We start from the raw sequence: 14,432 nt of genomic DNA on the forward strand, positions 1-14,432 counted from the left end.
TACATGTTCTGGCTTCTTTATTTAAAACCATTAATTACATCATTCTGGGCACCTCTGTTAGGAGACTCTCACAAAGCTTCTCGTGAGACATCAGGAAAGAGTGCCAAACCGCAGCGTGTGGGATACGGTCCCCTTTTGGGCTGGGGTGAGGGTTTGGTTTCAGGGTTAGTCAGGGCTCAAGTCTTCACAGCAGTTAAGAGAAATGCAGCTGTTAGAGCCAGGCCTACAATAAGGAAGAAATAAGCAGGCTCAGCAGAACCGTGCTGAGAAGAGTAGAATAAAGCACATGGCAGAATTAGCCCAGATCAAGTCAAAAGAAGTTTATTCATGTGAGATCAGATTAAAACCTTTCTCCATCTGAGCACCTTGAGGAAATTCACAGAACCAAAAATCCAGGACAATGACAACAACAACAACAACAACAACAACCCCCTGAAGCCACAGGCACACTGAGCTAATTGAGGGTGGCCTCATAGCACAGCCGAGCTGCTGGGCAGCTTGTGCTTGCAGCACTCACACCACCTCTGACACTTCTCCAGAGGGGACAGAACTGTTTACAGGAAACCATTTGTTACAGGGGCCCTGCCTCTCCTCCCCCCCAAGCCCTGGCCGTGTCCCTTTCCCACCCCACCTTTCATCAGAAGCTTATCTAGCACCCGGCCTGGCCGTCCAAAAAGCTCATCCAGGTTGGAATCTGAAACCACGAGATTCCCAGACGCCGTGGCTGGGGCAAACGGTGCCGCCACCAATTTTAGAACTAAATTTCAGGGAGTTTTGATTCTATTTGTACAGGAGCTAATGAGTAGCTTGGGAGGTGAACACTAACCCCAGGGCATAATTCTGAGAACAGGATGATAGATTCTCCGTCTCCTGCTCTAATTATACAGGCAAAAATTGGAATGGGAATGAGAAGAGACAAGAACAGGGTTCAGGTCCCTCATCAGCTTAATGGCATCATTTTCCCAAGCACAGAAATTTTTCAGGGGTTAGCAAAAATGCAAGAATTCCTCCACCAAGAAAGAAAGAGACTCTCAAAAGTATAAAACGGAGCAACAGAGTTTCACAGTAAGCAAAGCTGCGCACGGAGCTGTCACTGCAGAAGCAGCAATCACCAAGCAACTGTCCAATACAGTAAAACCATAAGGCACTAATAAGGTTCCACCCATTACAATCAACACGACTAAAAACTGACATTCATAATTAAAAAAAAAAAAAAAAAATCACTGTGCATTTTAAAAAGGCAACTTTTCCCTTTTAAAAGGTTTCAAATTTTCAGCTCCAAGAACTTTCCTGCCCCTCACCCTAGCCCAGGCATCACTGACTAGTTAGATGGAGTGTTTGATCACAAGTTCTGCTGGTTAACACACACCTATTACAATGCAGCATCCCAAGGCATAAGCAGAAAACAATCTGTCGAGAAGTTACTCGACAATCCCATTAACACCAAACATGAGAGGTGGAGGTGGCAGGCAGAGGCACAGGGGGATGTCATGAGCACCCTCCAGTCCCCACCTGGAAACCCATGGCCGAGAGTAGCCAAGTCCCTTAAATTCCTTTAATTCCATTCTGGTTCTCCTTTGCTGGAGATGAGCAATTGCCCAATGAGTACGAAATCAGTGACACCTGTGTCCTTCAGAGGGTCACCTGACAGTCCCATTTTGGTCAGCATTGATCAGAGTTCCAATAACAAAGCAGTAGTGAAAGGATTTGTGTCCCATTACTGATCCCTAAAGCCATCTAAGGATCCTTTAAACACAAAGGATCTAGTAAGGCTTATTCTTAGAGATCACAGTAAAAGTATTGCACACTATTTGTCTGCTTAAATATTTAAAAACTGAAATCTCATTTTCCAGAGATTTGTAATATTATAATTATTATTATTATTATTAAAAAATGCTAAAAACAAATATGGAGGTAACGTCTCCATGCGAATCTACTGGAATATGTAACCGTTAATAGCTGGGGATAGCAGAGGTCCCTCTGTGCAGAAATTTAGCAACAGCCTTTTTTAAACAACTGGACAGCGTAAATTCCAAATAATTACTTTTGCCCTTTCTAAAAGCTAAAGTGATCCTAAATTCAGACTACCCATGAAATGCACTGTATGATTTCACTGGCACAAGAGAGCATCGGAATTCATTGCAACACTGCCTCTCCACCGTCAGCTTTAAAACACTTGACCTTCAGTCAGGACATCCAGAAATAAATAAGAAAGGGTATAGCAGAGAGACCACCCAACAGGAGACGCTGCTGTGACTGCTGACATGGAAGAGTTTGGTAGGCTGGGAAAATCTGCCAGTCCCATGGATTGTCTAGCTTAGGTCAGCAGCTCAGTGATGCGGGTGGCCTCAGGATGGGTATTTGGTACTTCACTATTGAGCTTGCAAAGGCAGGTCAATCAAGTCTTGCAGAGTCATTTTGAATTAGTCCAAACCTGGAGGATGTAAGAAACAAGACTCTCAGAGTTCTGATTAGTGTTCCAGCTGTCAGGTCCATACAACAGTCCTTCCAGGGGCAGGCAGAAGTCACTCAGCCAGCATCCGCAGGCGCCGCTCGTGCAGAAGCAATCTGATCTCCCTCACTATTAATGGCGAAATGAACAGGATTGTTGAACTCGTCTGCAAAAAGAAGCATATCCGGGACAATTAGCACAGAGCAGCCGTAGTGGCAGCCATCCCGTCTCCAATGTGCGTCTGAGGCCTCCCCAGAAAAACATAGGCTAAGAGAAGTGATGACTAAGTGGCACAGCAGATGGAGGGACTGAGCTTGCAGGGAAGCTCATGCTACTTCAGCTGTCATGATCTTCTTTTAATAAAGAAGACAAGCTCTTCACCTCCTCAACAGCCTTCCTCCCGACCACCTCTGCTGGTTAACCAAAGTGGCCTTTTCCCTTGTCAGCAGAGATGCAGAGACAATTCCTGGCACTTCCAGCAGGAAAGATCGGGTTAATTGTACAGCATTCACCACTGTGACAATGCTGAGGTCTTCTCCCCCCGTGCTATACCAGGGCAAAGCATTTCCATTTTAATTTCAAGATCCTTATCACTCCTTCCACTAACCTTCAAGGGATAACAAACAAGCAGCTTAACTTCAAGCCCCCTGAATGTATCATGGAGATGAAGGAGGAAGAAGTCCAGCCTTGGAAGTTAGTTGGGTGGCAATAGCTTTAGGAAAGGGACATGGGTGTTTTAATGCAGGTGTTTTTGTGCCTCTGCCACAATCTCAGTTCCTAGTGGGCAATGTGACTTTAAAGGATCCAATTTAAAGAATCCAAAATGAACCCAGTTGATTTAGACACTCTAAGGTAACACCATAGACCACTTTGAGAATGGCATCAGAGTTCGCAGCTCTTGCAGAAACAGATTGCACATCTACATCACAACTTTCAGGTTCTCACAAAAACTTTCTATTGCAAATTGAACTTAAACAAAGAATTTTTTAAAAGGTAATTTCTTACCATTAGAATAAAGAAATAGAAAACCCACATCCATCCCAGGTTCTCCTGGATCAAAGACACCAGATACTAAAAAGAAAAGGGGAAAAAATTATTCCAACTGGAAAGATAAGCACGACTTTTTCATTTTCTAGAATTTGTGGGCTGTTAACACTCCATACAGGGATGATCACAAAACCTTCCAGCTGATCTTCTCCTGTCAGAAGAGATGACTCAGGACAGCAGCTTTTCTGTGTGAAACTCACAGTCTCAGCACAGCAGAGATACCATCCTGAAGCTTTACAGTAACTCACGGCAGCATAAAGACAGAACTGAACTACCGTTTCCAAAGGCTGACAAATTGACTCCGCTGAATACGAGGTTTTTGCACAGAACACTGTGACATAAGTGGATCTAAGTACTCTCAGAAGAACTAAAAGCTCTAGAATGGCTTATAAATTACACAGGACGCATTTTCAAGAGCTGTGCAACCACTGACTACTTAACCCTTCATCATAGGCAAGACACTTGAGACTACAGTCTGTTCTGGTTCAACAGGGCTACACAGGCTACAAAAGAAAACGTATTCTCTATTAGCAGATTTATATTCAGATGCTGTACAAAGGCCTTTCTTTTTCACCACTGGGTGTATTAGTACAAATCTGAATTTCTAACATGTTCATTGTGCACTTGCTGGTATTCACACCCCCAGAATGACATCATGGTTGTCTCTGTTGAAATAAATGTAATGTTAGAATGGGAAGCAGGTGGAATTTTTCAGAACTAAAGACTCAGTTTCTATGATGATGTAAGTTTGAATGGTATGTGTGTGGGAAGACAGAAACACTGTAGACAATGCAAGAAGAACATCGAGTGTAACAGTGCATTTTAAGATGTCCACAAAGCGCTTATAATTTTCCGTTTTTATGGAGCTAAGCAGCGTCTTGCCTATGAAATAGAAACTGAATGATCGTATTTATCAGGCACTCAATGTCAAGTACAAACTCAACTCCCTTTCCAGAAAAGAAACTTGTATTCCTTGCCTGCACCCTTGGTATTTTACCAGCACTATAGGATGCCTGGAATAGAACTGGCTCCAATCTTTCTACTAAATCCTCCCCTCCCCAAAGCACCACTGTGTTCTTCCACATAGTTAATGCTTGTGTTTGAGAAGAAAGAATGTCCCCAGTGGGCACACTGTCAGCTTCCTTTTCTGCAACAGTCTAGTCCTCAGACCTCTGGCAACATACTGTAAGGGCTATCAAAGCAAGTGGGGCTGGATTTACAAGGTGTAAGAGACATCCACAGATAAAAAGGGGGACCACAAATGAGAGCAAATTTTAAATTACTTCGTAAACACTGTAACATTTATAATGGGTATTCTAATTTCACTCAGTTATACAGGTAAACATTTCTGTAAGTAATGGTTTTGCTATTACCTTTGAACAAAAATCCCAAACAAATATCCAAAATATGTTATTTTCACTCTTTGTGAAGCTGACCTTTGCTTACTTTTGGGAGTTCATGAAAGTCTTTATAATTCAACTGAATTATGAAAATGCCATATTAGCACTATTTAGTTAGTTTTTTTTTAAGATTTCTTCCACTAGAAGCCTAAAACACACATTCCTTTGGCTGTTCCATAAATAAATACATTTTTTTAAAAAACACCTCTTTCTCAATGCAACTTCAGATTAAGGAACTGAGCTAACATCTCTAACCACAACAGACTTTTTGCCTCCTTCCCCAGACCTCTGTTTTCCTTTGGTAGCCTCACCTGGCCCACTGCAGCACCAATACTGCCAGTTCCATCCACAATTCCCGTGACTGTTGCCAGAGCCTCGCTGCTGCCTTTCACCACGTCCTGGCGCCCCAGGTCAGCAGATATTGCAGAACTGATCATGTTAGAAGGGCCTCCGATGAAAAACCCTGGAAGCGCCAAGAAAACAGGTGCAAAACAAACATGAGGATAGATTCTCAACAGAACATCTTCAACAACATAGGTTTTCTAGCAAGCAAAGCTCAGGAAGAGGATTAAGTCTAGGGGTAGTGATCACAGTCTAATCGTAGGTAGCAGTGTACCCTCACAGCTGAAGCACATGGCCACGGCACACATCATGTACCTGGAGCACACGCACAGAAACTGTCAACAAGCACATCTCCATCCAACAGCAAAAATGAGGTAATTAGCTATCACACACTCCGCAAGAAGAGTCAGGACACCCCAAACTGAATACAGAAAGCTACTTTTGAACAGCATGCATATACAAACCCTCAACAAGAAGCAGATTTAGATACATTTCTGCTTGAGAGTAGTATGTCCCCGTGCTACTACCTCAGTCTCCAAGGACTGGGGAAGAAGATGGAAGGGGGAAAAAAATGCAACAGGACAGAGAGTTCTGAAGTAGGCATGTTTGAAAAGAAAGGCTCTATTCATGCAGGCTAATCTTAATTCCATAAGACAGCAGAGTATGTCTGGTAGCACACAAAGCTTGTGGCCTTTCATATTACCCAGTGCATTTGGGGTTCTGACAGACAAACACCCTCAAATCTGAGCTGCAACTCATGACTTTGCCATATATACACCTCCCCAGATACCTGATCACTGTCAGGTATGTTGGCATAAATCCATTCTCATCATACTGAGCCCAGGCAGACCCCTTTAGGTCCAAGTTATTATTCTATACAGTTTATGTTCTATACCTCCCCCACTGTAAGGCAGTTTTCCTACAACTGTATTCCAAAAGTAACAGAAATTGGGCCCCAGCTTCTACTATTTCTGCCAAACCAGCAGAGATGGCAGCACACACAAACGCATTACCACCACCTGAGGCTGGTGCTACTCATTTTTCTGCAATGTATATACATGTCTACTAGCGTAACAGTGGCACTTGGTACGATACCTGTAATTGCCATGATCACAGCATTGATAGGTTTGCTGTTTGGAGAACCTGCAAGAGAAAGACCAGATGAGTGTACAGAAAGCCACTTATTTAAATCATAAACAAGCATGCAAACATCCAGCTTGAACTGCCTGTTCAATTAGCTACATAGTGACAACAACAAGTTTTATTTGACTAGAGACTTCTACAGTCTTACTGCAAAGGCATTTAGAGACTATAGACACAGAAGTTTCCCCACAGCACTTTACAGCAGAAACGTCACCTTTGCCATTATGATATTGTCCCCTATTTTGATACCAGGTTTGCCCGGCTCTGAGTTCCAGCCCTTGTTATGCTTCTTTCTGTGACCCAGAGCTTGCATTTACTCTCCTTGAAAGTCCATTTAAATAGTAAGAGAATCCTCCCTGTGTCTCTCTGGGAAACTTAGACTCAACTCAGTCTCTCCCACCATAAGGTATTCAGCACTTGGATCACCCTTCCACTCGTTCTGAATTTTCCAATTTTTAATTTTTTTTTTTTAAATAAAGAGATTAGATCTGGAGGTAGTAATTCAGCAACTGCCTAAACAATGCTGCACAACAAAATAAAACATGCAAAAACCTCATATCCTCATTCCTCCTTACAAGGCCATGCTTGGTTATCTGTGGGTTCCGCTTGCCTTTCCAGGAAGAGCATCGTCCTGTGTGCACGCAGCTGGTTTTCCACTACAGTCTCTCTGTGCTTTTCAGTCACTGTTTCCCCCAATACCTCACTGCCCGGCATCACCTGAATTCTTCTTAATCGTTCCTTCAACTTAAGGCTCACACATGGTCAAGCTACCACACATAAGGCAAGTTGCAGCCCTCTTCACATATTCTCAGGCCATTATTACTCTTACACAAAATTCACTATGAGCCCGACAAGGCTTCTTGGTTTGGCTGATGGAATTATCACACTGCAGCAACTTTGTATCGCCTGCTTGAGCCTTCTGTATTTGGCGGAACAGAGTTAAGCACAAAACACTGTGACCTCTGGCTGTTCTGCTGTTTAGGACAAGCTTCAAACTTGGTCAGCAGTAATTTTATATTTGCTTCCAACTCACTTTTGAAAGTAGTGAGTTAGCACAACAGCCTACAAAACTCCACCAAATCCAATCCTTGCTATTTAATGACTACACCTTCTTGACCTTACTTCGAGAGCGTCCAAGTAAGCCAGCATGCTTCTCAAAGGCACACTTCAATGCCCATGTCCAGCTCTGGCAGCAATTTCTGTCCACAGATCTTTAAGTGCTCTATAAAAGCCAGTCTGTACCACCAACCCATTTGAGAGGAAGACACAGAGAAGTGGAATGACATCCCAGTGAGTTAAATCACTCTGGTACCACACGGCACCATGTCTGAAGGCACAAAACTGTTACCCTTAGAAGAGCTTCATAGAAATGAGATCTGCCCGTTGTCTTCTACTCAATTTTCCTGACAGACTCTTTCCAATAACCAATCACAGAGAACTACACCTATTATAAAAGAGGCAGAAACTCTTCAATTTCAACACTTACAGAAGCATAAATGGGGAAGTCTAAGAACTTCTGCCCCTTTGTGGTGTATATACATATTCCAGCACAGATTTGTCCCCAAATTCTCCTTTCTCTAACTATAGAGATGCACCTGAGATTTCCTGCTCCGCCAGTTATGGTGTTGATCCGATGACAATACCAAAAATCCCACTGAAACTGTAGAGGGATCAGTACCATAACTCACCACTACAGGGAAACCAAATCACTCAGCAAATTATTTTGCAGCTCGTTAACCAGAGAACAGATTTATTTCTGTGCAGTGCCACATTTCAGGCAAAAAAAGACCAAAAGGCACCATCCTGATCCAGAAGCAGTTTCAAGACCAGAAAACAGAACAGGCTGTGCCCTGGTTCTCTCTAAGAAACACTCAAAGAACCTCTTACCACGGCCCAGCAGAAGCATACTCACGGCTGTATCCAAAAAGAGAGCCTACAGCAAAGAGCAGGCTAACTGCTAGCACTGGGGCTCTCTTCTGTAGCACATCAGAAATCAAGCCCTGGATAGTCCCACCTGCAAAAATATACATCATCGTCAAGCTCAGGATATTAACAACTTGAACAAAGCTCATTTCAGGGAGTGCAGTGGCCTCTTGCCTTCTCATCAATATGCTTGCTCTATAAAATCCTGAAAACTAAGTCTCTTGTCCTTACTGCCCCAGACACAGAGACAACAGTAAACTTAAGTGGCTCAGACAGAGCAGGGAAAACTACCCATACTGCTTTCCCAGGAATTTATTACTACCTTTTTTTTTTATTTCTGGCACACAACTAGCCCATGCTCCTGCTTTCATGTTCCTTCCCCTATAGGACCATTACAGCTCTAGGATCAACACAACTCTGGATGTAGGCAAGCTTAATGTTGTGACTATTTTCTTGAACAGAAAGTGCAGGGAAAAAACAATTGTTTTTCACTGGGGAAGTATTAGCACACGGGGTCTCCCACTCCCTGCTGTCTCACCTACTTAGGGTAGGTGCAACTTACTGCAACAAACGCTGATAGTTGATAAAAATCACCGTATGTATCATTGCTGTGGAACTGCTCTGCTGGTTAAAACTAGAGCACTTCAGAAAGCCTGATATAGAAAAGTCCACAGAGGCAGAAAAACTGACCCCGAACAGACCAAAACAAGGATGTCTATTCTAGGAAAGCTAACTGGACAAGGTAATGAAGCAAGAAACTGAGCACAGGAGAGTGGAAGCCTAAACACATATACAATATGTTCTTTATTCTGGAGGGAACAGGGTCATATTTTGCAGCCAGCAGAAACAAGTGCAATTACATTTCATTTCTGAAAGTAACACAGTTGCGTCTGCTCTGCTGAGATCTGTGCTGAGACTGTTCTTAAAAAGACAGGACAGAAGGGACAGCACAGAACCCAGTAAATCCAGACGCAAACTCTCCCTCAAGGGTACCCATCAGAAAGGAAACAGCAAGCAGCAGGGTCACCATTTTGTACGTGCCACTTTTCAAGAAGTCCTAGCGAGTGAAGAAAAATACTTGCTGGTGGTAATGTCCAAGAATAAAATAGTGCCCTTCAAATTTTATGTAATCTCTTTTGGTGGCTCCCATATTCTGTGTGTTTTGGAAAAATGAAACAAAACAAACAGCCAAACAGCTACATACATAACTTGCCTTTTCATTTATTCAGTAAACAGCAAGATCTCACTGAACACCACTTCTCCGAGTTGCATTCACTGCCTTTCATTTTTGAACGCCAGCAGGGCAACTGCAGGAAGATGTCATTCACTTGCTCACTCACCTATGATTCCTCCCACATCATACCAGATGGAGAGCTGGTCAGCTTCTGCTTCTTTCCACCCAAAGTTGTTGCTGAGGTAGAAGGGCAGCCAGAAGAAGAATGAGTAATTCACCAGTTTCAAGCAGGCATAGGACAAAGAGTACTGGAACAAAGAGAGGGCCAGCAAGCAGTTAGCACTTGAGAAATGCCAACAGCATTTCTGCTTCTTCCCATAAAGCTCTGTAACCTGCTAAAGCTTTCAGAGGGAAGTGTCTCTGCATTTCACATGAGAAGGCAGCACTATGAAAGCTTAATGCTGAACATCAAAGAGAAGCCAGGAATAAATATGTTTAAAAAAAAGTCACTGTCAAAGTTACTTTCACTGAACGCAATGGGTTAAAACACTTTCAGTGTAATCTTGAGAGGAAATGACACCATGCTTCAAAAAAAATGAAGGAAATTTAATTCACTTTCTGAAGAGTAGAGCCAACCACATGACATGAAAAAAGCTTGAGATTTAGTCACTTGTGCATCACGCTGAGAAAAGTTATGTGAAGTAGCTCCTCTGTACTATCCTTTGCTGTTCAGATGGCTCATCTGCTTACTGCACCCGAAGAGAAAGCTTTGCTCATAGCCTCCAGGACACAAGATGAAAGGTTTGGCTAATGCTAAGCACGTGCCTCCAGACTCAACAGCTGAAACAACCTCCTGCTTTTGGCTGCTGGACTCACGTTCTCCTTAGCTAACAGGAGGTCTCCTTCTTTAGAGCTTTCACGAGCGTGGTGAACGTTTGTTCTCTGGGATCACTGGCCCAGCATGCAGCAGGAGAAGTCACACCGTTTCAGTAAGGCCTCCTGATAAACACTGACACAGCAGTTTAAGTAACCCATATTTGAAGAGGTAAACAAGGATGAAGGTGGGAAAAAAAACCTGTTAAAATCACAGCTTTTGAGACTATGTATTTGTGCATGCACACACTTGTCTTTGAATTTCAAAAAGCAGATCTTTTCACATATTAAACTTCACAAAATCATCTCTCCTGAATTCATATTACTTTAAGAGATACATCCTTTTTAGCTGTATTATTAATGCTTTTCCACTCTTAGAGGACACAAACTAATCTCCACCATGCACATAAGACACAGGGATGTGTGGTAGAGTTCTCTTGCTCTGGGTATGAAAAGTGCACTGCACGAAGCGATCTTTATTACAACAGGCTTAGAAACTGTCTACCAGACTGTCTGACTGATTAAACACTGAATTTCTAGAGGCTCAGGGGAAAACTGTCTGTACTAAAACTCTTCCACTATACCACTCAGCAGGAGGAGAGAGGAACTACAGAAAAAAAGTGTCAAATAAAAGTCTTTGTAGAATCTTGACAAGGCTTTGGAAGTTCTCTCGGTATTCAGTCTCACTGATCTGACATAGCGTCCTGGTTTTGCTGGGCGCTGATCTGACATCAGATAAAACTCAGGTGTTCACGTTGCTGGGTTAACGCACAGAACACGTCCTCAAAATCCCAAGTACAGAAACAGCAACATGACTCGCACAGGACCTGCGAATGCTCTGGCCAATAAAAAAAAGTCACACAACAATGAGGCAGCTGCCATCACTAGCAAAATTTGCCTAAAAGTGTTTTGTACATCAACCCATTCTTAACACTACCAAAACTGTGCCATACTTTCTATGGCATTTAGCCATCCTGGAAAAGAACTCAAGATGGGTAAGCTTTCTTTTATTAAGACCTTGGTTGAGGGATAGCAACAGAACTGAGGTTGTCCAGCACTCTAAACACTGACAATCCACCCATCCCCTTCTAGATTTTGTGTTGCTTTAATCACAACCAACTGCTTTGCCCATTAAGGGTATCTGACAACACCGTCCATTCAGTAGTTCTGCTTCATGATCAAATCCAGACAGTTTGCACTGTATTACTGAGTCACCCACCCTGTCCACTTCCTTTCACTGGTTCTAGTATCCAGGGAGCACACAGCCCACTGACACAGAACATTAACATTGGTTTTTAATGGCAGTAGTTTTAATTTTTCAGCTGAACCAAATCCATGAATTAAGCAATACTGCTGACACAGAAGTACAAGTTCTCACACAAGGCACAGGATGAGGATATGTGGAAACTGCATCACCAGGCCTTGTTTCCAGTTGTTTATAAAAAAACCCAACATCTACTTTGCCACATTACATCATGCTGATTAAGGCTTCTCAGGCCAGCTCTCTGTCTTAAGGCAATTAAAAAAAACACCAACAAATATCAGTGCCACAGAGTTGTGTGATGCTCAGCTAGCAGTGAAAATCCCATTCCTCAGGGTAGTGCAGCTACCTTCCCAAGAAAGCATCCTACAGCCGCCTTTGCTCACAGCTTCCCTTCTAAATTCAGCAGCAAAAAGGGCAGAATCTCTGCTGCCTTTAGTTGGCTCATTACATGTACTAAATGAAGGAGGGGTCCAATGGGAAGAGCAACATGCAGCCACGTACTCGGTATTAAAATCCGTGCGCACAAGAATAACAGTCTCAACCCCAATGTTTTAACAGCATAAGAAGTCAAATGTCGTCAACTACAACACAGGATCAACATATTAACAATGATGTCAACAAATGCTAACAACATAAAAAGTCAGTTTTCTGTTTAACAACATAAGAAGTTGGGTCCCACTCAAGATCTGCATGTAGCAGTACTCACCAGCACCACACCTGGAAGGCAACACGCCTGGAAAAAGCCAATGGCCTTTGGCTGGTTGTCAGTGTCAGCTGCTTGAATAGAGTAATTCCGGTCATCATCGTCTGCATCGTCATCGCCCATTAAAGGTCTGTTGGCATCTTCCTCCACACCACCATCTTCATCTGCTCCAAGCTCCGGAAGGCCTAAGTTATACAAGGGATATGCAACAGGAACAATAGACGGCAGCCTGTTCACCCTCTCCCCACTCTAAAGCTATGCTAACTTCTTTTAAGCAATTCTCCCTTCTAGCAGTTCCCTTGCTCTCCCATACCTCCATCCTCCTTTGGCTTAGAAACTCTTCTAGATGGTGCTCTGCAGTGTCGCCAGTTTCTACCCTTTGTCTTCTAGTGCTCTTGAAAGTATTCTGTCTGATCCTGGCGTCCGCTTTCTCTGTTCTGAGTGTCTGGCCATTAGTTGGAAGACACAACAAATTAGTGCAATTTCCCCCCTTATTTGGTGCTTGGGATCCTGGGACCTGGCTCCTGGGTACCACCGCCCTTGAGTGCGGAGGCTGCGTGACAGCGGCCACCTGTCAATGCCCCCACTGGAACAGGAGGCCTAGGAACTGCACTGCGCTTTCTGGGCTGCCGTGTGCTCTTACAAGCACCCTTTATGGTATCTTTAGTGCTACCAACTTTATAGCCTTTGCAGGCACCTGGGAAACCTCCTCCATGGCCCTGTCAAAGCACCAGAGTTCTTTTGTTTTCCTGTTACACTTTGGTTTGCCCATCACCTTCTCAGAGAAGGACCATATCCAAGCTGAGAGCTATTTAACCAGCTGCTGGAGACCTGCAGATGAAAAGCACTTTCCCACTGCACAGTTACAGCTTCCAATAGTCTTCTCCTACAATAGCTAGTTACCAGTTTCCCTACTGTTTCTTGAAAAAAAAACAAAAAACAAAAACAAAAACCCTGATTTTTCCAGATCAATGACTAAGGAAGACTGATAATTAGGCACATCCTAATGGAGATGTTAGAGCCAGGCTGGTTTATTTTGCTTTTAAAAATATCCAGATCCTATACACATGATGCATGACAGCATTTAGTCTGATCTTGGCAACAAAAGCATTTTCTCCCCTAAATACACTGAAGTGCAACACCATTTCAGAGAGGCCCTGAGGCCTTTTAGTACAATGCTGCAGATCTGCTCTCCATGAAGGGACTGAAATGCTACAGCCCTCTTCTACTTACCCACTTCCTTTGGTGACGTCAGGAGCCCAAAGAAGACAATGACTCCACCAGCAAACTGTACTGAAGCAGTCACCAAGAAAGCATACTGAAGATAAATAAAAGGTTATTTTTTAAAACACTTTTGGTCACATAGGCTTCCCTGACTAACAAGGGTTTCTTTACATTCCAACCCTGTCAGAGAGTAAACACAGCTACAACAATCCAGACCAACATCCATAAAACTTGGAAACAAGTGGTCTCTGCATCTCCTGAACAGACTCTGTTCTATCTAGGCTGAAAGACCACATTGAAAGAGCTGTTCTAGCGTACTGAGGCGACAGTGATGAGGAAGGAACTAACCCAACATGACCACAGACCAAGCTGTATTGGAAAGGAATGCTCAAAGAAGGGCCAAACACCAAATTCAGACCAGGCTGCTCATGGATTTGTTCAATCAGGACCTGAAACACTCCCAAGACAGATCCTCCAGGCTCTGTCCCCCCATTCCAATGCTTAACTAACTTCATAATGAAATAGTTTTCCAAACATCCAGTTGGAACTGTCCCTGCTTCACTTTATACCCACTACTTTTTAGCTCTCTCGTTGTGCAACCCAGGAAAGAGTCTGGCTCTGATTTGTCAGCAATCCTCTCACATGTTTCAGAAGGCTGCTGTTTGGTACCATAAGCCTCCTCATCTCCAGGGTAACAAGCTCAGCTCTGTTAGCCTGCCCTCACAGGTCACAAGTTGCAAGACATGCTGGTTCACTTAAATTCCCTCTATTCAACTGCATGCATGCCACATGACAGCAACGTAGCACGTGCCTGGCCTCTTCCCAGTTAGAGAAGCTACACCTCCATGACTTTCAGAGCCTCACGGCTGTTCAGCAGCAGCTACTTC

The 14,432-nt window shown here is 43.4% G+C and overlaps 1 protein-coding gene across 4 annotated transcripts in view; it reads right to left on the reverse strand.

The window, feature by feature from the left end:
* Nucleotides 1-14,432, reverse strand: part of SLC37A3 (solute carrier family 37 member 3) — a 25,092-nt gene continuing 10,660 nt past the window's right edge. For all 4 annotated transcript variants that reach the window (XM_065038428.1, XM_065038400.1, XM_065038417.1 and 1 more), the window contains exons 8-15: nt 13,555-13,639; nt 12,325-12,506; nt 9,648-9,789; nt 8,297-8,398; nt 6,337-6,384; nt 5,211-5,362; nt 3,458-3,523; nt 1-2,618 (exon numbers count right to left, since the gene is read on the reverse strand). In XM_065038428.1, the coding sequence (XP_064894500.1) occupies nt 2,526-2,618; nt 3,458-3,523; nt 5,211-5,362; nt 6,337-6,384; nt 8,297-8,398; nt 9,648-9,789; nt 12,325-12,506; nt 13,555-13,639 (870 nt within the window). In that variant the 3' untranslated portion in view covers nt 1-2,525. The remainder of the gene's footprint in view (nt 2,619-3,457; nt 3,524-5,210; nt 5,363-6,336; nt 6,385-8,296; nt 8,399-9,647; nt 9,790-12,324; nt 12,507-13,554; nt 13,640-14,432) is intronic.

Source organism: Columba livia, chromosome 1, assembly GCF_036013475.1.
Source record: "Columba livia isolate bColLiv1 breed racing homer chromosome 1, bColLiv1.pat.W.v2, whole genome shotgun sequence".
Classification (NCBI taxonomy): Eukaryota; Metazoa; Chordata; class Aves; order Columbiformes; family Columbidae; genus Columba; species Columba livia.